Source organism: Mytilus edulis, chromosome 9 (assembly GCF_963676685.1).
Source record: "Mytilus edulis chromosome 9, xbMytEdul2.2, whole genome shotgun sequence".
Taxonomy (NCBI): Eukaryota; Metazoa; Mollusca; class Bivalvia; order Mytilida; family Mytilidae; genus Mytilus; species Mytilus edulis.
In genome coordinates, this window is record NC_092352.1 from 35,189,726 (window position 1) to 35,216,760 (window position 27,035).

The window sequence follows — 27,035 nt, forward strand, 5'->3', positions numbered from 1 at the left end:
AATCTTACATTATTAATGGTCAACTATTATATTAAATTAAATTAATTCATTTGAAAGTTCACCTTTTAAATAAGTTCCCAAATGAACCCCGGAAATATATAAATATAGGTCATTCTTTCTTAAATATTTATCTAACTATAGGTACTGATTTTCAGTGAATGTTATATTAAAATGGGTACGTTGTTTGAGGCAAAAATGGCACACCCCTACCAAAAAAATATCGAAGTTACCATGGTTACCCCCCCCCCGTGGGTTTGCTCGCAGTAACTTCGATGTAACAAAGGAAAAAATGTTTTATGAGGATTATATACCCAGGTTCTACAAACTAGTTCTACACACTTGTTCCACAGTTAACTTTTAACTGTACATACTTGAAGGTTTTTAGCTGTTCATTCACGCTGGAGTATATTCATTTAAGAATGAGTCATCTTCTTGACGGGAAGATAGATAGATAGATAGTTACTAAAGATAGAAATAGATAAAGGAAAATCCAAATTTAACGGAATAGAAATATATAGGTCACTTGCACACTATGTAACTAATAATATAAATTTTAGAAGGATAAGGATAATGGTATATAAATATCATAAGAAAAAGGACAATGACATATAAGTATTATAAGGATCCGATAAGGATCGTGACTTAAAATATTATAATGATAATGCCATATAAATATTATAAGGGACATGCAAGGATATTGATATATTAATATTATAAGGATAATGATAATAATATATAAGGGCAAGCATAACAATTAATGTTTTTGATGAGGGGTTTGCCATTAACATTTTGCTCGGCAGCCCTTTACATTTATTGTAAGCATTGGCCGTACATTTTTTTTCAAAATTTTGTATGGTTTGCAATATTGATAGTTTTATCAGCCAAGTGTTTCTAAAATAATGATCTATGACCGATTAAGTTTTATTTAAATACCATGTTATCAAATGCACATCGTTTATCTTTGTGTTCGGTATATTTGCTTAACATTTCTTTTATCAAGTTACCTCGTGGTGATACTGAATGTGACACTATGTTTTTTCATCGAATTATTAAGAAAATATTTGTGTTTAGTGTAATATTAGGAGTGTTTCTCTTAATGTTGGGATTTTATGTATGGATTACATTCATGTATGTTACACGTTCTTCGTTGATTGAAGATCCTGGTTTATTAATATCACATAAATGGAAGAATTTTTCAACGTACAAAGGAATACCTATGATAGTACATCAAACATGGAAAGATAGAAATGTACCGGAAGTATGGTGGGCAGCCCAAAAAACATGGCGTATAAGAAAGTGCGGAAAAATGGAGATAACGTACTTATTTTGGGACGACTTGATGTTAAGGAAGTTTATGAGCGATACATTTCCATGGTTCATAGAAACATATGACAGTTACCCCTTTGATATTCAAAGGGTAGACGTTGCCAGATATTTTCTTCTTTATTGCTTCGGCGGGATTTATTCTGATCTTGATATTGCTTGCCGTCAAAATGCAATAGATAAGATTCTCAACAGTTTATCTGCATCACAGGGTATCGTTTTAATGGAGACAAATCCATCGGGAATTTCTAATGACCTCATGATTGCTGCAAAACATCACCCGTTTATGGGATATGTTATTTCCGGACTTATTTCAGCAAAGAGGAATTATATCATACCTTTTTTTACTGTTATGTTGACTACTGGATCAATATATCTGACCAGAAAAGACCAGTTTTACAACATACAGTCACAGATTTTACATATTAATAACTCCTTATATGGACACAAATATTTCGTACATTTCAAAGGTGGCAGTTGGCATGGTTCTGACGCAAAAGTCCTCTGGCTTCTTTATACTAACCTCAAAAATCGTGTTAGTGTGTCTCTTTTTTTCAAAATGTTCTCCTTAACTTTTCTTTTTGCATTTACATTAATAATTGTAAAGGCAGTTAAAAGGAAGAGAAGATATATTATGGGTTAGTTATGGCACTAAATATACATCGAGATAAATAAAAAAGTATAACAATGTATTATACCATAATTGCATACATTTTTTTAGACTGCGAATAAAATTTGAATTAACTTCAATCATACATGTTGCCCAGATGAATTTTTTGGTACCAACTATATGAAAACATATACACCCGAATAAATTCTGCTTGGGATTTTGAGAAATGTACGGTATTTAACAGACTGCACACTTATGAAAATAAAAATGATCATAGATGTGTGATTAAGGTTCAGCACTGGAGGAATATGATTTCTTATCTATTGGCTGACGAATGTAAGCATCTGCAATGGACTTCATTTCACATTTGAGATAGTTGAAAATATTAAAATAAATCTTGTAATCATATTCAATGCGTACACTTTATAAAAAGTGGATAAATACAAAAACCAATATGTTTAAAACATCTATGTTCTGCTCCATTTGAATTTTCATATAATAATAAATGAGAAAAATCAACAGCGCTAGTCTATAATTCGGGCATTACTAAGTCAAATGGTTTTTTACATGTTTTAGTCAGGCGTACAAAATATAATCCTGGTATCTATGATGACTTTATTAACCTTGTATTTTGAAAATTGTGAATTAATGCAGACTGTTATATACAAAGTTTGTATGTAATACAAATGTAACTTTATTTAAGCAAGCATAAGTGCTATAACCATTAATTTATCTACTGTTTCTATCCTGTCTACAGCTTGTAAAAGTCTTATACCAGCACCCAACGCTTCCTGTTCACCGAACTCTGAATCCTTGAAGTCTTCTACATGGGCAACACCAACAGTCCTATGAAAAACGAAACCGTTAATGATAAAAAAAAAAAATCCAAAAAAGATTGATGGTAACTGTGTCGAAAAGAAATAACAAATATTTTTTTTTTTCAATTTCAATCTTTTAAGTAAATGCAAATGTAATGTTTGTTTTACTGAAAAAATGTTACATTCGATTAAATTCATATATGAAAAATGTGTAAGGGGTTCCGCGGAAAACCAGTGTCTCGCCTACTTTTGCTGTTAATCGAAGGCTAAACAAAAATGAGGACAAACAAAATAATAAAAATATTCCTCTCGATACTATCTTTTGATTATAAGACGCTTCTGTCGAAGTTTGGTAAAAATCCAGGATAGTTTATGAATAGTCTAATTATTCTTTTGAAAATTTAACTGCAGACTGTATATAATGTTAACTGGAAAAAGAACTAAGTCCATGTATAAGTAAAATATGGATAAACAGGTACAGAATTTTATCAAAATTACTTTCTAGATACTAGCTTCTGTCCAAGTTTGGTACCAATCCAGGATAGCTTAATAAAGTTATTATTTTTTTTTTATTTTTTACCACAGAGTGAATGTCATTTATAAGTAAAATACGGAAAAACAGGATTTTTTTTTTACAAAATTTTGGTAGAAATCAAGCTTTGTTTCACCCCTCTTTTAAGAAAGTTATTAAGAATTCAAAAACTTTAACCACAAAGTGAATTTTTGTGGACGCCATCGCCGCCGCCGAATGTAGGATCGCCATATCTCGTTTTTTCGACTAAAGTCGAAGGCTCGACAAAAATGATTATGCATACTGCATCAATTCCTACAAAACGTTTAACCCCTCTAGAGCACCTGAGATCATCCTAAGTGGTTTTTTTTTGGGGGGTGTTATGCTGCTCAGTGGTTTTGCGCTATGTGTACTGTAACAGTTGTTTTATTTGTTGGTCACTTTTATTTTTAGTCATGGCGTTGTTAGTTTATTTTCTACTATAAATGAGTATATTTTGATATTTGATATCCTTCCCCTCTCTTTTAAGTTGCTCTAAACTTTACATACTTGGCTATTAGTGGACTGTGAATTTCGAATGAACAACAATGTTGACACAAACGATTACTAAAAATATCAATTTTCGCGAACCATTTAGGTCACAGAAAATCCAAAATATTGCATCAGTTAGGAGAGATGTACAAATAATGTGAATACACAGAACCCCGATCCAATTTATATTTTGCTAAAAGTATTCATCATTTTCTGTTTTGTATGTACTAACAACATTCCATTTTTCTATAATTTCGATTAAAATATTCTAAAACCTGCAGTTATAATAGGTCACATGTCCCAAATAAACATTCCCCGATTGGTTAAACTAGTGTGGCGTCGATGTAAAGCAACGCAAGCCTCGGTGTAAATCACACGCTTCACAAGAATAAGGGGAGTTGTACAAATTATATTAATACACAGAAACCCGATCCAATTTATCGTTTGCTAAAAGTGTTCATCATTTTCTGTTTTTTATCTACTAATAACATTCCATTTTCTATAATTCCGATTTAAATATTGCAAAGCCTGCAGTAAAAATAGATGTGTTGATGTATGCCCAAACCAAACATTCCCCGATTGATTGAAAAGCTGTAGCATGTAAAGCTCAAACCAGGGTTCAACCGATTCACAAACAGAGATTTTCTCAGGCTTACATGTAATTCTAAGTAAAGTATACTGGTTAAGTATATTCTTTTACAGAATTATATAATGGTAGATTTGGGCAAATTGAAAATTGACTTGTCGATGGACAAAACTATAAATGACTATCCTCTTTCATCTCTCCAATCAAAGCAAAGCAAGCAAGAGGACTGGTAAAGCAAAATTAAGCCTATTCGAGCAAATTGACCAAAACTTTTTATTTTAGAAAATATTTCAAAAATTTCAACGGTTTTGTATTTTTACACTCTTAACATGTTTCACATAGTTAATTCCACATACATAAAATGGCTTACGGAGACCAATAATAGGACTATACAATAAATATATTACAATAAATTAAAGTTCTAAAAATATCGGCACTTAAAAATGTTTGTTCAATGTCAGGATTATACCGTCCATTCGTTTCGTAGGGTGACATAGTTGAGCGTTAATGCGTTGAAAATAACTCCGGACGACACGAGAAATTTAAAAAACAATCACACCGTATCTTTCTTGTGTTCACTCTGTGTCATAATCATGATATGATAAATAAAAACAATTTCACTCCGCTTATCAACATACATTACAAATTGATGATAAACATGAACTTAATTTTAATAATTTAAATGTAGAAATTGGGAAGAATTTATGCAGACATGAAATAATGAAAACAAAAGTTTCGCCAGTCATTATGAATGTGGGAGTTGAAATCTATAAGGATTATATTAGCAAAGTATCTATTGAACCGTTGCTTATGTGTCTTTCATTTCATAGATGATCCAAAATAAGACAGGTTTACCTTTAATGAAGATGTGACCGTTTGAAAAAATTAATTTGATAGATGTTTATAAACAATTAATATTTGCATTCAAGGGATACAATTTGCCTTCTTCTTGTCACCAGAAGACCGAAATTGTAAAATCATTCACTAATCATTTGTTTCGTAAATGGTTATCTTTTGATGAAAACACAGAATGAATATATAAAAAAAAACTTAATATGAGCTTCTATGATTGAATCACTCACCTTCTTATGAGTTCACAACCACAGAATCCTGTTACCTCTGACATAAAATGTTCAATACTGCCACTGATGCAGGTCATATGCTCCATGTAAATTTTCACTATACAAGTATCAAAAATAAGTATAACTGCAACTGCTTTGTAATGTTAATCAATGTCTTTATAAAGTGTAGCAATGTATTTTGTAAATTTGAAGCGAAAAGACACAGACCCTTGATTCTGTCAAAAGATAGTGACTCGTTTTATACAGAACAAGCACTTGTGCGAAAATATATATGAAATAAATCTACACTGTTCACGTTTCTAAAATTCTTATATGTACATTTTATAGTGAGGTACAAATGTAACGTAAGTATATAATGTTTTTCTAGAAAAATGTAGCATTGAGTTATTGTTGTCGTTCCTCTTCTGTTTTGGCAAAAGAAAAAGAAAACTATCTTGACACAATAAAATTGTGATGAGTAAAATTCGTATTAAATAAACTCATCATATATACCAGGATCAAAGTTTGTACGGAAGATGCGCGTTTAGTCTACAGAAGACTCATCAGTATTTATTTACTCGATTAAAAAATGTAAAAGAAGACAAATAAAGACAAAGTTAATGATCATTGGGGATCAAAATTCATGAAGTTACCAAATACAGCCATTCAATTCATGGGTTAGAAAATCCATAGTTTTTGGAAAACCAAAATTTTCTCAACTGATAATTATGACCATATCAATGATAACTCATGTCAACACAGAAGTGCTGACTCCTGGGCTAATGAAAGGTAGGGGAAAATTTATCAAACCTACCGTAACATAGATGTATGATTTCGTTATGTCCAACCATCAGATTGAACTTTAACATGAGCAATATTAACCTTTATTGATTAACGTGGTATAACAGTATAAGAGTTATACAAGGCGTAAACAATCATCTACCAGATAAAATATTGACCTTAAAATTATGAAAATCGCTAATACAGATGAGATGTTATAAAGGGTGCATTCCTTTCTAACACAAACGATGCAAACGAATAAGCGCGTACATGTTTTGGTCATTTGTTTCTAACATACGCAAAATTTACATAAACTTTGACAAACTATGCAACCGCTAAAGATGCGTCTACAGTTTGTCGTTCGTCGTTTGTTTATAGTACAAACGCTACATTTGTTTCTAACCTGAACTTGATAAAACGATATACTTTTTCTACGTTTGAAAAAAATCTGTTTACCAACAACATGTGCATGCATAATTGAAAGTTCAAACAGGGTCAGTAAAGATTTATTAAACGCTGTATTTGTTTCTATTTTCGTAGCGTTTAGAAAACACCAACAAACAACGTTTACAAAATTTTGGTTAGAAAGAAATGCAGCCAAAGACGTCAAACCAATCTTAAAAAATTAAACATGGTGACCATTAAAGTTCCTAAATATTTTTTAAACCAGAAGGAGATTAATAATCATTCCGATAGAAATTTTTAAAAATGTGAAAACTTTAACAACAAAGGACAAAGGAACTGGCTACAATTTAAAATTCTGACTGCAATCATAATGAAATCTATATAAAAAAAATGGAAAAATTACATAACATGAGTATATGTTTTCTCTCACTTATAAAGCTCCAATTCCTTATTCCTAAAACTTTTAAAACGAGCTATCATCCAGCGTTTCGCCAGCCTAGTAGTCAGCATTTCTGTGTTGACATTAATTATCATTGATGTGGTCATAATTATAATAAATGACCTGTTCACAAGACTTTTTTTAGAAATACTAAGGATTTTCTACCCCAGGAATAGCTGTATTTGGCATTTTGGGTTCTCATTGCTCTATCGACATGTCAACCTCTCACTTTATTTCGGGGCATTTTTTTTTACTTTTTTAATTCGAGCGTTATTAAGTCTTCGTGTAAACGAAAAGCGCGTTTGGCGTACAAATTATTATGCTAGTGGCTATGATGAGTTTTGCTATGTACTTACCGAATCGTTTGCCTAGATTGACAATACCATAGGCATACTGACGATGTGTATCGTTGTCCTGTTGTGTCGACATATGTTGATAGTAGGTAAAAATCAAGTTAGCTAAAAACATTCCAACATCAAAAGCACATGGTCCAACAAAGGCAAATTCTATATCCATCATCTGAAATGTAATAAATAAAGGCAACAGTAGTATACCGTTGTTCAAAAGTCATAAATCGATTGAGAGAAAACCAATACGGGTCACCAACCAAAACCGAGGGAAACACACCAACCACAAGAGGAAAACAACGAAACAACAGAAACACTGAGGAGGTGCAACAAAAAACAAACGACAATGCAACATACATAGAAACGAACTATAGGATAACAACCGCCATATTCCTGACTTGGTACAGGATATTTTAAGAATAAGACATATAGTTACAACCCCTTTCAAAAACTGATTATGATTAGGGGCTAGATCGAGAAAAAAAACACGATTTGCAGTACGTAACTGTGACAGATAGTTTGTGGCAATCATTTTAAAACTTAAAACCAACGAAAAATTGAAAGTATAAATCAAGAGTTGTAAGAAACATGAAAACTGATGTCAAAATATGTATTTTTATAGATCACTCAAGTAAATTCACAATAAAACGAAAATAATGTTGTTCATTTTTTAAAATTTGACCAGTAATTCAAATAAATAAAGGCAACAGTAGTATACCGCTGTTCAAAACTCGTAAATCTATGGACTAAAAACAAAATTGGGGTAACAAGCTAAAACTGAGGGAAACGCATTAAATATAAGAGGAGAACAACTTACCTTTGGATCTTTCCCATCAGAAGTGCACATAACAGCACCAGTATGCAAATCTCCATGCAACAGACATTCCTTCTTTTCTAAAAACAATTTCCGCATTTTTTCAGCAGTTTGTAAGACATTGGGATCATCATATATTTGCGGTAACAATGGTCGAACATTATCTGCACACTGATTGGTTGGTTCTCCATTTACAAATGGAGCGGTAAAGACAAATTTGTTTGTCAATGCCACCATTTCCTCGTTTCTACAAAGTTTATGGAAGATTTTATCTAAGTACTTTTTATTTGTAAAACCTTGGAAACCTTTTAAGTACAAGTACATCATTGTCAATAGATAATTCAAGAGAAACCGGTATTGATGTAAATGAATATGATAAGTTTTCATATGAGAACAAACATTAATTTTAGATTCTTTAACTCATTGTTTTCTGTTTCAAATCCAGTTGACAAATGCTTCATGATTATTATTATTATTATTATTATTATTATTATTATTAAATGCGATAGGAAAATGCAATCGGCAGAGGACATTTTAGCGGATTGATAGGACATTTGAGCGAAAAATATCGGACGTTTTCAGTGCCAAAGTAGAACCCATTTTAGCGCCTGATTTTTAACCCATTTTAGCGAAAAATTAAAATTGTCAATGTCCATTTTAGCGAAATATTTTTAACCCATTATACTATATAATAAATAAAAAACTTTAATAGACTCAAGACAGCACAATATTAAACATATGATGTCCATTAAAAACAGCACTAAATGTCTAAAAGATTTAATCAACTGATAAAAGTTCGTTCTAGCCTGGAATTTATATTCTAGAGAACGTACGTAATGTGGTCTGGATATACAAACCCCTGTTGATTTGCATTAGGAACCGTTCTATCTCTTTATCTTATTAAGATTTTGGTGCACATTCGCCTATACTTTGTATTTTTATATGTGTTGTTGTTTGCAATTTGATAATAGTAATCATGAAAAACGCATATAGCTGGGTGACAACTATAAAATTACTATTATCACTACACGAAAAGGCAGATTTACAACAATTTGGGCAATCATGTAAATGTTTGACAAATGTAACTACTTTTCTGCCAGATATATTTGCGGACCTACTAATGAATATGTAAATGCATTATTCCTTTGGCATTATTTAGGACGTTCTCAAAGATATGCTAAAGATCATTATTTTATTTCCATATCTTTATTCATATTCTAAAGATATGTAAAGATAGGCCTTATATTTGCATGCACTTTCCAGGATAGGAGATGTATGCAAAGTTTAAAATTTACATAAATGTTTTACAGAGGTGTGGGCAGTTTTGAGAGACCGCGGTTTATAAAACATTTACAACCAATGTAAATGCTGTCAAATGTTTATGTTATATTTGCAAACGTTTTTTGATATCGTTCATGCATGTAAAGAAATGTATTTTATTTACTGATACTTTCCAGTATTATAGTTATTTTGATAAATATCGATATTTGCAACATATCTTTACAGACGTATGCAAAGTTTTGAGAGACCGCGGTTTATAAAACATTTACAACCAATGTAAATGGGCAGTTGCTATTTGTCCGGCTAGCCGGACGAATAGTACCAGGACTATTTGTCCGGCCAATACAATGCGCATGTCACTATAATATTTGTGTGTGCGTGTAATATTATCTTCAGCATCACCAGGGGGTAGCACATGTTTGAAATCTTTAGTGTTAGGGCCTAATCTTGTTACTGGTAATTGAAATTGTTGTTTTCTTCATACTAGTATATAGTCCAATGTGGATAACGAATAATTAGAATAAAATCATATGTATCCCATATTTTTTATATAAGAAGAGAGAAGAATTTACTTGTAAAACAAACAACAAACTTGGGTATAGTGTTTGACTCGTGCATTTTAAGTTCACGTAAAGGATTTTGTCTAGCTGAAAAAGGTACAAAATTATTATGTCTGTAGCTGTCAAAGAGAATTATAGACCCCTTGACATAAAGTTATCCATATTTTGAGTGAAAGGTGAGAGATTTTTCTATAATGACCCCCCCCCCTTTTCAAAAGAGTAAAAAACACTGTTTTTTTATTTTATTTACGCGAGGGGATCGGGTGTCACAGTGTGCTCCTTTTCCCAAAATTCTCTTTTCTTTTCTTGTCTTGCAAGACTCATTTTTGGATTATAACTAAGCTAAATTTCATTCAGTTAGACCTGCAATTGTAAAGGCCTTTTTCAACTACACTTGCTTTGAACATCTTTTCCACCTGTACACAGCTGTAGCGAATCGAATAATTTTGTAAAACTAATTCTCCGATCAATTATATATAATTATCTTTTATTTCCCATTTTCCTTGTGATTTCAATTTTTTACAGTCCCTTTCATAAGATTATATCATTCTTGGAAGTTCATAATATCGTGTTCCATTGTCAAATTCCGAAAACTTCAAAATTTATCACAAATATTTCAGCCATGATCTTAAAATTGAAAATCAGTGATCAGATTACACGCGCCCCCTTGGGGCTCCTGAAGATAATGTTACACGCACTTCCGAACGCACATTATATGACATGCGCATTACAATGGCCGGACAAATAGCCCTGGCACTATTCGTCCGGCTAGCCGGACAAATAGCCACTCCGATGTAAATGCTATCAACTGTTTGTGTTATATTTGAAAACGTTTGTCGATATCGTTTGTGTATGTAAAGGAGTGCATTTTATTTACTTATACTTTCCATTATCATAAATATTTTGATAAATATCGATATTTGCAACATATCTTTACAGACGTATGTAAAGTTTTGAGAGACCGCGGTTTATAAAATATTTACAGCCAAAGTAAATGCTGTCAAATGTTTGTGTTATATTTGTAAACATTTGTCGATATAGTTTATGTATGTAAAGACATGTATTTTATTTACTATAATACTTTCCACTATCATAGTTATTTTGATAAATATTAATATTTGCAACATATCTTTATAGACGTATGCAAAGTTTTGAGAGACCGCGGTTTATAAAACATTTACAACCAAAGTAAATGCTGACAAATATTTGCTTATTTTTGAAAACATTTGTCGGATGTATTTATGTACGTAAAGAAATGCATTTTATTTACTTCATAGTTAGTATATGAAACATTTATACTGTTAAGTTGTCTTCACACAGGTATAGCTTTGCGAGACTGCAGTTTATATCTCGCATGCACAACAAACGTAAATGAGGGTCGTGGTTAGAGCTAAAAGAAGAAAAAAAGAAAATAATTTACTCCCAAAAAATTAGATAAAAAGGGTCTAATATATATACAGAATAGAAAATAATCATGACAATGGGCATAAAATATAAAAAAAATTGAGAAATATGATCTAAATTATCATAGAATACAGATATGAAAGACCCCATCCAGACCCTAGTAAATGCTGTAAGATGTGTCGATTATTTCGCATTTACGGAAAAAACAAATATTTTTTTAAAATCTTATAGCCACATAATAAATGGGTAGATGGATTAATTTGTGTAAACGTCCAGTTGCAAAGACTACATGAATCTCAGGTGTAGGGAGAAATGCACTATTATAATAACACTGTACTAAATTGTAAGCAGGTTTTCCTTTTGTACTTCAAAATATGAAAACAACGATGTCATTAAGAATGAACTCTAAGGGACGACATCAAAAGTTCAATGTAGGATAAAAAACTTTATTCACATAGTTTTTTCACTGATCCCCACACCCCCCTCTTAACTTAATTTTGGAAAAATTGATTTACCAATAGGGATATATGTAAAAATCGATTTTAGATATACAAAACTTGCAGAATTTTAACCCCCCACCCCCAAACTATTTGATTTAAGTTTTTTATCGATATTTGCAACATATCTTTACAGACGTATGTAAAGTTTTGAGAGACCGCGGTTTATAAAAAACTTAAATCAAATAGTTTGGGGGTGGGGGGTTAAAATTCTGCAAGTTTTGTATATCTAAAATCGATTTTTACATATATCCCTATTGGTAAATCAATTTTTCCAAAATTAAGTTAAGAGGGGGGTGTGGGGATCAGTGAAAAAACTATGTGAATAAAGTTTTTTATCCTACATTGAACTTTTGATGTCGTCCCTTAAAAGTTTATATGCTTGAAAATTAAAAGAGAAATAAGGACAGTTACTGTAACATTGTATCTAAAAATATGTTTTTAATATTTTATACAGTAAAACTGTTTTTAAACAATTATCTTTTGTATATAAAAAAAAAAAAAACATTCTCGTTTCCCCGCTTCTCATACATGTAGCAGATACAATAAATTCGATGCAAAGCAAGTAATTTAATTTTTGAATCAGGTAATCTCTGTATTTCATGTTTTAACAAGAATAAAAATGACCGACATTAATGGAAAAAAAAAACTACATCAATTTCAATAACCTTCCTGCTCCTGTATCAGTTTTATTCTGAAGATATATATGGTAGTATTCAATCAATTCAAAATTTTAATAAAATATCTTGGTGCCCTTTGGTTTCCCAATCTTGACTTTATCCTATTTATAGGTATAATGATATAAAAAAAAATCCCAGTACATGTATTTGTTCTAATCGAAGGCTCAAAATTTTAAAAATATTTCTTAGCAATAGCATTTCATTTCAAATCAAAATAATGTTGTTGATGAATGATGTAAAGTCAATCGTCAATATCGAACTCTTAACCTCCATTTTCTCACCAGTTACAACATATCAAAATTTGAAAACCTTTGGATGAAAGGTTCATAAGTCATCGCACGGAAATAAGTTCTGGAGCAGTCCGCCTGCTCGTCCGCAGTACAACAATAAATCAATAACGGGACTGGAAATCCGGTAATAAAAATAGCAAGTCATTAATAAATGTAAAATAAATTCGGTTTACTGTCACATTCTGACATCCTCATATTTATGTCGTATACTTGTAAACTGGTGTTTGTCTTTGAGTCGCTTTTTGTTTTTACTCAATGCAATAAGCAGTTAGTCGGCACTGATTTTGAAACTTGTCAGCAACAAGGCTGATATATACCTGATATATAAGTTTTATAAAAATCTGGCAAGAATTGTACACGTTAGAGAGCTAACAAGACCGGACGAAAGGACGGACGCCCGATATTTCAATGTCCACATCAACGCGTCGCGCGAGGGACAAATCTTAAAATCATTTTGAATTTAGATTCATATTAATTTGCACTTTGGTCTTCGGAGATGGGTGTGTTTTTGGTGTTTTGAGTTAGATATGATATACAGGCCTGGTACAGCTGGTAAAAAACGCACCTTTTCACAAAGTGGGGAGACAAAACGACTCACATGCGATTAGCAAAGGTGCCTTTTTGTGGGGGGCATATTGGGCGTCGGGAAAAGCCCTAGAGTATTCACAGTCTTATAAGGAGTTTTTCTAACAAGTATACGAGTGTTTATGTAAATTAAAAGGGTTGCTATTTCTTTATTTGCAAAAATGTAAATGTGGGATATACACAGCAACCGGCCAATTATTATAACGACAATCAAAACCAAAGACATATAGATAACACGTGACTAATGCAGAATGGACAAGTATTTTTCTACTGCTAATCTCTTACGGTAGTTTTAGTAAAAATTTGTTGGGTTCTCTTGAATATGAAAGTTTATAATTATAAAAAAAGAAGATGTGGTATGATTGCCAATGAGACAACTCTCCACAAAAGACCAAATTGACACAGAAATTAACAACTATAGATCACCGTACGGCCTTCAACAATGAGCAAAGCCCATACCGCATAGTCAGCTATAAAAGGCCCCGAAATAAGTATATTTAGTATAGCAAGTCTATCAAATTATAACATCACATGTTCACAACAATAGTAAGATTTAAGCTATAACAGCAACATAGTTTATTCTCCTAGTACTTATTTGTTAGTCTTGAAAAAACTCAAACCATTATGACATAAGGAGATGTGATATGATTGCCAATTAAACAACTTTCCATCAAAGTCAAAATGACGTACATGTTAGTTTGCTATATTTGATATCTCCCAATTACCATCCACTATGAACTGCTTATACAAAAAGATATTTTGTCACCAAATGATTTTTAATAATTTATAAAATAGAACATCATTATATATGCTAATATAAATTGTGTGCCCTTGGCTAAATACTGGGATCATATTGTTTTACCAGTGTCCTTTCGACAGTCCCGCACTTGGTATACTAGTATAGGATTATACGGCTGATTTCGTAGGATTATGTACAGTTTTTAAGCTTAAACTTTTAAATGATGTACCTGGTGTTAGTACATACACTAACGATTCTCATCTTGTCAATGGTTTTTTTGTTTTTTTATGACATGTTGCTAAATTTGGCATTTTTAAATATATTGCGCCGATATATTTTTTTACCTATATTGAGGGTGCATATATATTCTCGGGATCATTTTTTTCTTTAATAATTTTTCACGAACGACAGAATGTTGAACTTGGTGTATTTGAGTGAAATTTTGCATACAGTTTGCAAGGTTTGTCCGACCATGGAAGTATATAATACTTCCACTTCCATGGTCCGACTAACTACGCACACAACCCACACGTTTACATCATACATGTACAAAGCATGCTATATTAAGATTGTGTATTGTATCAGGATGTTGATTTTCTTTTTAATTTCCACAAATAACAGAATGTTTAACCTTTCTTGACTGCTGCACCAAATGTGTTTTTCAGACACAACAATTCAAATTGCACTGTATCGTCCTGTAAATGCATGAAATAGTTGCCACCGGACGTTGAGCAACCATCAATCAATCAATTCAAATTGTACCTCAATATCACTGTTTACCAAATTACTTTATTCTGTAACGTCACACGTTTTCTGTCAAATTCTAAGCGTATCGGTCAACTTTGAAGCAATGTATATAAAACACAAGGATGATGACATATGTGTTTCTATATATATAAAAAAAAATAAAAGGATGTGGTATGATTGCCAATGATACAACTCTCCACAAGAGACAAAATGACACTGAAATTTACATATATAGGTCACTGTACTGCCTTCAACAATGAAAAAAGTCATACCGCATAGTCAGCTATAAAAGGCCCCGAAATGACATATGTAAAACAATTCAAACGAGAAAACCTAATTTATGTACAAAATAATGAACTAAAAACAAATATGTTACATAGCAACAAACTAAATTACAGACTACTTGACTCGGGACAGGAACATACAGAATGTGGTCAGGTTAAACTCGTTTAAAGGCGCCAACCCTCCTTTCCCCTAACCTGGGACATAAACTGGACCCCTGTTGTGTTCCCTTATCGTTACACTAACGGTGCGAAGCTTAAGATTGAATGACGGACCAGTTTAACTTGGGACAGTGGTGTAACAGTACAACATGAGAATAAACTGTAGAAATCAGTTAAAAAAGGCTTAACTCATCAGATGGATGCAAATAGAATACATCTTACAAAAAGAGAGTGGACGTGGAAGGGTACTTATACATCCCAACAACCAAAAGACTTCAAGTACAGAGTACTCGCAGTTACTGACAGCTAGTTGAAAGCTAATAACAACTAATACAAAAATCATGCACCTTAGAGGCATAATCCGGGATATTATGTTAGTTTTTAGTTTTCTCCGTATATAAGAACAAAGCCATCTATTGAAAAAATTAAAAAAAAAAAGAAAAGTTAAAACAAAGCATTTTCCCTGTGTAAATTTGTCGTCAAAATTGACGTTTTCTAATCAAATTTACGAAAAAACAGAAGTGGTGACCCCCATTTTTTTTTATTACATGTTCCGATGTAACTCGATTCAAAGTACAAGTGTGCCAAAAATTTTAGAAATCGGGAGATATGCCATTCGGTGTCGTGTTATCTTGAAATATAAGTACACAGTTTTGGATTATGAAGAAAAATTGCCCACTTAGAGGGGAACACGAAACTGCATTGAAAATGAAAAAAAATCTGGAGCATAATTAAACATGTATACAAATCTAGGTTAGAAAAAGACACCACTTTTAAAAAAGAAATAAAAAAAAATTAACATTAAGAGATACAATCATAATAATTTAGTGAAATAAAAAAAGACGTAGATAACTAGAATGGTATCTTCTATATATGAGGGTGTGGATGGAGTTTACAGAATAGAGAATAATGTGCTAAAAAAATAAAGAATAGAAAAGAAAAGGATAGGCCAAAAATTTAAGAATAGAGCATAGTGGGCTTCTACAATATAAAAAATAGAGAATAATGGGCAAAATTTATATAGAATAGAGAAAAAATGGCGTAAATAATATTAAGAATTGAAGAACACCCACCTCCCTCCTTTTCCAGACCCTCTTTTATCCTATGACTGTTAAAAGAAAGAAGCGCCGTAATTCATAGGAACAAATAGATTTGAAAAATATTATTTTTTCTCATAAAGTCTTTTGTATAGTTGGAAACATTGTCAACTAGGTATACTTATTATTACAAATGAAATTGATATCTATTCGTTATTTTACGAATCACAGAGTTCAGTTTACTAGTGCATTTTACGAATAAGGGACAAAAATTAAAAGGACAGGAAATCACATGACAAAAAAGTCACGATTTACAAAAAAGTTACGTACGTATTAAGTTTGATTATTTTTATTTACAATGAACAAGATTTATATTTAGGTAGTTCATTTTATGACTTTCATATAACATAGTTCTAGTCTTAGGTTATTTTTTACTTTTGTGGACCATTTCGTTCATTGTATTCATCCGCTGCCGTTGTTGCATGTCTCCTCTCTACTCTGACGTCCTGGGTAGCATTTTTCATTTCTGTACTTTTGTCTTTGTGTTGTAAACGTTCACACTTAATTTTTTGTGTAAATGCTTAATGAAACTTGGTTGATAAAAACGAAGCACTCAGTCTGTCATAAATTAGTTTTGGCACAATCTTAGTGCTAAAGATTAATCTCATCTGCTAAGAGTGTATCTAGTAGCAATCTTAGAAGGATTGACAGCCTTTAAACTCATGTTGCGCTTGCAACCCTTAGAGTACTCTTTACCCTTCTCGGAACGATTGGTTAATTTTTATTTGCTCTACTTAAATCGTCTTTGAATTCTCATAGCATATGATATTTGTCAACATTCTTTTTTTACTGAAAACTTTACAGAAAATTGTAAGAGTGGTCAGGGACACCCATATCTTTATCTTAGTTAATGAAAATAGAAGCTGCAGTTTTTTTCCCAGCGCATAACTGTTGTCCTAACAAACTAAGAACCTAAGTTTACGAGACATAACACAGGAAAGCAGTATTTCACATACCCCCACCCCCCCCCAAAAAAAAAAATAAAAAAAAATCACTGTTGCTAGTACCTGGACTATGACCTGCGACCCCCAATGCTAGTCTATACGGGTGCAGTACTAGTCCATAACTTATGTGCATTGATTAGTAGATACAATCATGAAATGAGTGTGCGTCTCTTGCCAAAAGCAATTCATTTTAACATTTCTTATTACATTTGAGCCACCTGTGATTTTTTAAAAATTTTTGAAGCATTTTTTACAATGACTATTAATTTATAAACTAACCTCACATTTTGAATAGTAATTTGAATATATGGGCATTTGCATTGATAGATTCTGCCAGATTTGCACTTTGCATAATTAACTAATTACAAATTAATTTATTTAAAAAGGTCACGTTTGGTACCCAAAGAACTAAAACTTCAATAGATAAACCTTTAAATTGAAGTTCAACCTGCATAGGTATTACAACATCGTGAACGGAGGAGTATGTAAAATAAAAGTTTTTGTTTTATTCTTTTATTGGAAAATATTTCAACTTATTTAGAGTTTTAAACACTTATCAATGCGATTTAACAATAATGGAAGTTTATTTTTGTTGCCCCTCTTTCCTTATTTTCCGCCTGTGTGGAAAGCAAGTACAATGATACATGTAGTTATTTTAAGACTTTGCGTAAATATGTATAAGAAAGAAGTGCAAGATATTCCATTATTCAAACACGAATCATATACATTTCCGCTAAAACTATAAGTCTAGACTTCGTCTTGTTGTACAGGGTACAATTGCCTTATTTTTTAAAGATAGGTTTTCCATGATACGAGCCCCTATTAACATTAGTGTAATATGTATTTGTCATTTACAAATCTTCTTGAATTATGTTAAAACTTTTTGAGACTTATATAACCTTCAATCTTGTTTCAATGTTAGTTCAATTGAAATGTGTGCAAAGACTATGTTAAATGCAATTATTGCAACAACAAAAAACACAAAAAAAACTTTTGATCATGATAGAAAATATAAACAGCTGCGCCATGAGCGCATGATACGCCCGTCACTTTTTCAAAGAACAAAGTTCAATAACTTCTCAATGTCATATCAGAAAATCATGAAAAACTAAAGGGAGGTTATCTTAATAAATATAAACCAGTCACCAAAGATTTTTGATAACTGCTCAAAGCATTGTCCGAAAACTGGAAAGTCCTCCCTTTTTTATGAATAAAATGACGTAACTCTGAAACTTAACATCTAAAATTTATAAAATTAAAAAGGGAGCTTACGTCAATAGATATAAACAATTCACCAAAGTTTCATAAAAACTGCTGAAAGCATTTTTGAGTTATTGTCCGAAAACTGGAAAATCACCCCTTCTTACATAAATAAAACCCCACAACTCGGAAACTTAAAATCTAAAATTCATAAAAAACGAACGGTATAAGGAAATAATTCGTAAATATAACTCAACATGCAGACATCTTATACGTTCAGGTATTTCACATCCAAAATTTTATGGAAATATTCTTTATAAAGCACAAAAATGTCAGTATTCTCCTCAGAAACTAACAAAACCTTTAAATAGACTTATTAAAAGGGGATATAGTTACGATACTGTTGTCAGGTCATTAAAGATTGCATATTTTGGCTTTAACATTGATTCACTGATAGGGTCTTTGCATCGGAACTAAACACATTTATTTCTAAAAAAACAGTTGTTGGCATGACACGGGTTATGTTCTTCTCATATATGTTATGATAGTATGATACTAAACCCCTAACGGGAGGGATTGTACCTGATATTCATATGATGAAGACATAATCTTTCAATCAGTTTAATTGAGGTCTGGAGCTGGCATGTCAGTTAACTGCTAGTAGTCTGTTGTTATTTATGTATTATTGTCATTTTATTTATTTTCTTTTGTTACATCTTTTGACATCAGACTCGGACTTCTCTTGAACTGAATTTTAATGTGCGTATTGTTATTCTTTTACTTTTCTACATTGGCTAGAGGTATAGGGGGAGGGTTGAGATCTCATAAACATGTTTAACCCCGCCGCAATTTTGCGCCTGTCCCAAGTCAGGAGCCTCTGGCCTTTGTTAGTCTTGTATGATTTTAAATTTTAGTTTCTTGTGTATAATTCGGAGTTTAGTATGACGTCCATTATCACTGTACTATTATGCATATTTTAGGGGCCAGCTGAAGGACACCTACGGGTGCGGGAATTCTCGCTACATTGAAGACCCATTGGTTGCCTTCGGCTGTTGTTTGCTCTATGGTCGGGTGGTTGTCGCTTTGACATATTCACCATTTCCTTTCTCAATTTTAACAAAAATATTCCTTTACAATACATTTGTCAGGTCTCTGTAGAATAAAGGAAATGATGCTTTACACCCCTCTATAAAGTTCTCGTTTTCAATTGGTTTACATACCAGGCAAATGTAGATGCACCTTACACTTTATAACCCCTATAAAATTATTTAAACGATGATGCTTTGCTACCTAGACAAAGAAACACATTTGCGAATGAATTTACATCATAGAAAAATACATGACAAAGATTTCAATTTGCAGAGGTATACAAATACATAAGTTTGCGAAAGTTTTGAGATGGTTATAAATATATGCAAATTCTAAACTTTAAAATGGTTTGATTAGGTGTTAATATATTTTATAAACCACCGCCCATAGGAGGATATAGCACAAGAAATGTTGATATTTACTACATGTAAAGACAAGATAAACTAAATGCAGCGGTTTATAAATATATGTAAATGTCGGTCTCTGAATACATTTACATAACATTTGCATACCTCTTCAAATCCGGGATTTCGTGTAGTGTATTGACATGGAACGACTCTGCACCATTATTTGTTCGCTTTGAATTACACTAAACTTCTGCCCAAAGCTAAATGAGTATTATTCAACCAGGTGAGTTTTCGCTAAAATGGGCTATCGAAAATACAGGTGAACATTTTAATTCGGCGCTAAAATGGGCTCTAATTCCGGCGCTCAAATGTCCCCTAGTAGTTGAAAATTTTTCGCTAAAATGTCCTGCGCCTAGTGTTGGATAATCGGTTGAAATTACCAACCGATTATCTATTACAATCGGTTGACAGCAACCAACCGACTATCGGTTATAATCGCATCATAATACCTTGCCCTTTTTTTTTAAAATGAAATCATGCATTTAGTCTCATTGTACATGTCTAATGTGTATATTCCATATCATTGCAGAGTTTATATATTCATTTTCCTTTTCATATTCTGGCGTACTAAATTATAATCCTGGTACCTTTGATAATTATCTATTTAGCAGTTAAAACAATGAATTAATAAGAATCAAGATTCATATTGAACATATTTTATCTCATTATTACAACATTAATTACCAACAGTGAGTCAATGACACTAACATTTCTAAATTTCAATGGTGTAACTCACAAAACAATTTCAATAACATAGCTGTATGAACATTTGAATGCTTCTAATTAAGAAAATATATATAAAGTTTTTAACTTTAAGAAATTCAAAATTAACAGAAAAAAATAAAACAATGCATTTGCATTATAATATACTAGAACACACCCGCGAAATCGCGGGCATTCAGAGCGTAGTTTAAAGTATGTAAAGTGTTGTTGGAAGAATTTTGTAAAATACAGAATGACTGGAGAATTTTAGCAAAAGTATCATAAGTCATAGGTTATTGGGGACAGGAAAATGTTTTTTTTACCCTCCACCTTTATTTCCAAAGTTCCCAATTTTTGGTTTTCTATCAATTTCAATATGAACATACAGTATGTTATGAACATTTATTTAAGTAAGGAGCCTGTAATTCAGTGGTTGTCGTTTGTTTATGTGTTACATATTTGTTTTTCGTTCATTTTTTGTACATAAATAAGGCCGCTAGTTTTCTCGTTTGCATTGTTTTACATTGTCATTTCGGGCCTTTTGAAGCTGAGTATGCGGTATGGGCTTTGCTCTTTGTTGAAGGCCGTACGGTGACCTATAGTTGTTAATATCTGTGTCATTTTGGTCTCTTGTGGAGAGTTGTCTTAACATGGCAATCATACCACATCTTCTTTTTTTATGTAATCAATGAATTTTGTAAAAGATTTAATGACTGGAGAATTTCAGAAAAAGTATCAAAAGTTCACATGAATAATTTTAGCGCTTATCTGTATATTATGAACATTCATTACTATATATAAATAAAGCGTATTTACTTTCAATTCTAAGTTTACTAATCGATCCATGGTGATCATTGATATAGTATACAGACCCTCTCTATTTAATAAACTCTGTGACCGCCGTGGATAGTAAACTTGAAAATGATAGCAGATAAAATTCTGAAAATACACTTTATTCGTAGAATATGTATGTTCAAAGTATACAGAAAAACGCAAACCGGAAGTCTAATCTGACTTAAAAATTCGTACAATGACGGGACAATATCCGGATGCCTTTTTTTTCGTTTTTCACCTAAAATAACTCAATCTGAATAATCATATGAATGGATGACAAATGCGACTATGCACTGTACCTATAGGACACAGAGGCGTGTTGATTAATTTATTCTGGAAAGAAGAGAAGCGACACCAAAAATGAGGTCTTCTCGTTTAATAGTATAGATACAGTAAACAAAGAGGATTAAGCCAATGTCTGTTAATTCGTGTTGAATGTTTTTTTTTCACTTTTGTGATCATTATTTTCTGTCAATTGTGCCATTCGTGCGTCTGAACTTATAATTGCAAGAATGCGGAATTATTACATAGTTGAACCGTATCCGATTCGTGATTCTTATATTTATAAATGGCGGACAAATTTCGGAAAATTTACAAAAATAAACGATGTTTGGCAAGCAATTTGGAAAGGAATATGACGTATTTGATGCTACAAATGGATAAAACATTAATAAAAGGCAATTTGCAACACGTTCTAATGAAGCAAAGACATTATTTTGTCTAAAATCAGAATGATTTGTACGCTCTCAAGTAACAAGTACCGGTATTCAGTGAAAGAAAGTATTTCATACAAAGTTATTAATCTTAAATAACATTCCATCAATCTGCAAATTTATAGTCAATGCTTTTGTCACGTTCTTTCAAGAAGGAAATTGGTTATGTCTTTAATTATAGGATGTTTGACATTGTTATTGTCATCGACTGATATTTTTTGTTATTATTTGTTTGACTGCGCATATAAAACGCAATCCGTAAACGGACCGGAAGTTGATAAGCTAAAAGTCCGGAAACTTTAACGACAATCGATTGAACAAAATGCCAATCGATTATCGACATCGCCAGGCCCAACCAACTGATTTCCGACTTATTCCGATCATCGGAACAACACTACCTGCGCCCATTGCAATAGGGACCGAACGATGAATGATTGTACATTCGATTGTCAAGGAATGTGAGGGATCGATATATAGGTTAAGAAATTTTGCATTGCATAGACCACGAAAAAGGTTGTTGAAATTCCGATCGGCCGTAGCTGTGTATTTATATACCGCGCACAACCAAACACAGACTTATACATACATGATATGTGTGTATTTATACAACCCGCAAGAATCGAAATACTTTTGCATTTGAAAAGACCATAGGGAGACCATGATATTCCTGTGTCTTCCATTGATATTTTATCTTAAGTTAGATCATTTTTGGACAAATACCGCATTTATGCCTGTTTAATTTGTTCACACATTGTTGTCAATATAATGGAATTATATGTGACTGTCATACAAGTGAGAGGTTTCGCTAGCTATAAAACCATGCAAAATCCACCATTTTCTACATAAGGAAATGCCGGTACCAAGTCAGGAATATGACAGTTGTTTTCCATTCGTTTGACGTGTTAGAGCTTCTGATTTCGGCATTTGATAATGAACTCCACGTTTCGAGTTTTCCTTGGAGTTCGGTGATTTTGTTATTTTACTTTTTTTGTGATACACCCCACTGATCAACATATTCGAAACATCAAACACTGAATATTTGTCATTTTAAGACTGCTATTTCAGTTGAAGTTTCTTTTACTTCTCCTTTGAAAAATAAAAATAATTCCTTATTGAGATACATACTTAAAATTTTCAGCTAATTCTTGTTTTTCTTTCTGTGATAATTTGGAAACCTGTGTTTCTTTGTGTACATGTACAATGTTTTGTGCCAATTTTAAAATGGCTTCCTCACAATTAACTCCTTTTATAAGCAAATGTCTCATCAATTCATAGTCCTTTAAATCTTCCATAAAATCTGAAATAAAAATTCGGAACCAAATAAATTAAATATAAAGGAGTGAAATATAGGCATAAGAAAGCGGTCCTTTAAAAATAAGAAAACGTAGAAATCTTTAAAATAGCGTTTTTTTCTCCTTTCGACATTCTGTAGTTAAGCTGAATTTTAAACACATCAGACATGAAAATCGTTTTTACTTGTATCTCTAAGTAGGCACAATATTTTGAATGAATATAAAAATAGCTAGATCAACTTACATATATTTTCGTCTGTAGCTCGACACAATGGTTTTGGAACACAACCTGGTATGATAGAGTCGAATTTTAACAGCGCATCATATTCTACTTTGTTTCTGTTAATGGTCAGTGGATATTCTGGTCCTAAGCACTATAACAAAGTTACAAGAAAATAATATTTATATTTTTTGTTACCACCTTCAATGATATTTATTGTGTTTATCAACGGATGGCTAACTAAAATAATTTTGAAATGCGTTCTTTTTTTTCTATAGTTCTCAAAATATTAGCATACATCTAAAATACTTAGTATTTACCTTGATATAAGGAGGACCACGTTTTGCTACTGCACTGTTTCTTCCTTTAAAAGTTGGCGATAATATTCTGAAAACATCATTCAGATTGCCGTCTCCAACTTCTTCAACCACAAGATCGGAAACGTTGGTCGCAAACTAAAAAAATAGACAAAATAATAGGAACTTTCTTAATAAAAGTAGTTGCTGCATCATTTTAAGAGGAGCATTTTTTCTCTCCAAAAATACATTTTTCAAATGATAGTTGACCATAATACACCACATTTGTCAATTCGAAGAAAGCATACATTTTAAAAAAAATAAGCACAGTAGTCTAACTTTTGTTCACTTTACAGAACCTACCTTCTTGATTTCATCCTCAATACGCATTATTCAAAGTTTTTGCCATCTGACGTTTAAAAAACACAACCAATCTGATACATGGAGGCTCTATAAAAAGGACTAAATGATGAACTGTTCAAGAATTATTTATGAAAGCTGATACAAAATTGTATAACACTTTTCTGTATATTTTTATTTCAAAAATGTAAAAAGAAAAGTACAAGTTAGTTCTTTTTTCTAGGAAAATGTACAAGTAAACCATAACGACCCTAATGGGGTAGAGCTTTTATTACCTATACTTCTGGCTCTATTTGTAGATCTAGAATAAAACATATCACGTGGATTTAGAAGGACAGGGACTTTCTATACTAACTATTAAAAATGACACGTTGTATGAATACAATATATTCAAACAGAAAGTTCTTTTTTAAAATAACAGTATTATCTATAGTTAAACCATGGAAGTAATATTGAAAGGAATAACATCGTCGTCACCTCAAAGGTTTCATCTGCGTTACCGCCCATCTATCGATAACTCGTTATTTGGTTCAATATCTGGCATGGAAGTTGATTCTCCGCATGTGATCGATCAAATCACTGACACTTATCGGTCATTTTCGTGTTCACGGAGAATTACGAACAGACAAGTTTTTGTCGTATATACGTGCGAAGTAACCCGAATAGTCCATTCGTTACATTCCGTTGATGTACCCTGACGAATAGAGTCATTCGTTCAATTTTTATTTTAGTCCATTTTTTTCCTATTTTTGGTTAGTTTGATCTTAATAGTTTAAACCGACATCTATCACATACGAAATTGGAGAACAAGGCTGGGTCATTTTCAATTTTAATATTTACAGACAGTTAAAAAACCATTTCCGTAAGTTAAGAAGATGATTGTTAAAAAAAAATACGTTTGGACCCCTTTATTAAATACGAAAAATCTAAGTCTTTCGTGTATTAGTCAAATAAATATTCACAATTCTAAACGGTTCTATCCTTCAATTTAAGTTCTTGATACGTAAACTAATTTGTGTAAAAGTGAATTTGCCGTAAGAAAGAGCCCATTTCGTCGGTTTGTTATAATTTTGCTGTAGCTTGTTATATTAATTAAATACAAGCATTCCACAATAAACATTTTTTTTTTTAAATATACATATTTACGAAAATTTTATCCACATTTTAGTTGTCCAGTTTCAATAATGTAATGACATTTATGACATATACATAAATTTAATACTTGAAAGTAACTATCCTTTTTTCAATCTCGATAAACTTTGCACATTTCAACAGTAAAAAAAATTATGTCTAGATTTGCCTACATTATTTTGTTAAACATCATGTGAAACCTGATCGATTCATCGGTATTTAACTGTTTAACTCGGGATCCGCTTTTAACCGGAAAATACTTTTAAATATTACTTCCATGGTTAATAGTAGGGTGCCCAATCAACAAATATTATCGATTTGCCTTAACGGAATAACATACGGCTATATTTTATATCATTGGAAAGAGGAGAACAATCCTCATCGAAATAGCGTTGTCGTCGTTGTCTGCCGTGGTCACGTTTTTTTTAAATCGGGATCAAAGGTCAAAGCCAAAATTCAAGAAATATGCACAGTCACTTTTAGATAGCTTGTTTCTCCTACATATATGCGTTTGAAGCAAAATAAAAACGACTTATTTATAGAAAAATATCTTTTGTATCTAGATTTAGAACTTATTTTTATATTTTTATCCCCAAAAATGACTTTAGATTGACTTTTTTGCATATAGGGTGCAAATTTGAAATTTTCAAACAGGTACTCAATAACAGTGACCTTGACCTATTTTTATTTCGAAATTTCAAATTTTTTTTTCAATTCGATACAAGTAACATCTAAAGATGTTTTTTAAATCTTAACTTTAATAATTTGTCGAAAACAAAATGTGTTTTTTACGTCTTTAAATAGTAAGGTGTTCGTCAATTTCTAGGTAAATATCAAATTTCAGTTATTGGGTATAAAATAGTATATATTATCATTTGTTTCGAAATTTGTGTAACATTAACGTTAAACTTGGTTGAATATAAAGCTCTGTGTATAGCTTTGCTTTACAAAAGTCAAATTTATTGCAAACGGAGAAAAAGGGGGGGTTAAAGTTATGAAAACAAAACGTCTATTAGAAACAGGTAAACTACCGCATCCTACACATACAGATGACTAAATGAGCAACAATTGACCATAATGTTTACAAGTTTTCAAAAAATTATTAAGGAACAGTGTTATGTACAACATCGATGTATATTACAAAAAGATGCAAACACAAAATGCGTGAAATACCATGGGGACATTAAAATCTTGAAGACATGGTGACATAAGTATGACAGAAGACAAACAAGAAAGACGAGAGAAAGAACAAGTACATAAAGAAAATTATGATCGAAGGTTATATTAGCTACAATGATA

At 31.9% G+C, this 27,035-nt stretch overlaps 1 protein-coding gene across 3 annotated transcripts in view; it reads right to left on the bottom strand.

The window, feature by feature from the left end:
• Positions 1–2,531: 2,531 nt before the first annotated feature.
• Positions 2,532–27,035, bottom strand: part of LOC139488230 (methylthioribose kinase-like) — a 33,431-nt gene continuing 8,927 nt past the window's right edge. For all 3 annotated transcript variants that reach the window (XM_071273709.1, XM_071273711.1, XM_071273710.1), the window contains exons 3-9: positions 24,270–24,404; positions 23,974–24,103; positions 23,563–23,734; positions 8,229–8,472; positions 7,421–7,583; positions 5,462–5,558; positions 2,532–2,779 (exon numbers count right to left, since the gene is read on the bottom strand). In XM_071273709.1, coding sequence (XP_071129810.1) covers positions 2,632–2,779; positions 5,462–5,558; positions 7,421–7,583; positions 8,229–8,472; positions 23,563–23,734; positions 23,974–24,103; positions 24,270–24,404 — 1,089 coding nt within the window. In that variant the 3' untranslated portion in view covers positions 2,532–2,631. The remainder of the gene's footprint in view (positions 2,780–5,461; positions 5,559–7,420; positions 7,584–8,228; positions 8,473–23,562; positions 23,735–23,973; positions 24,104–24,269; positions 24,405–27,035) is intronic.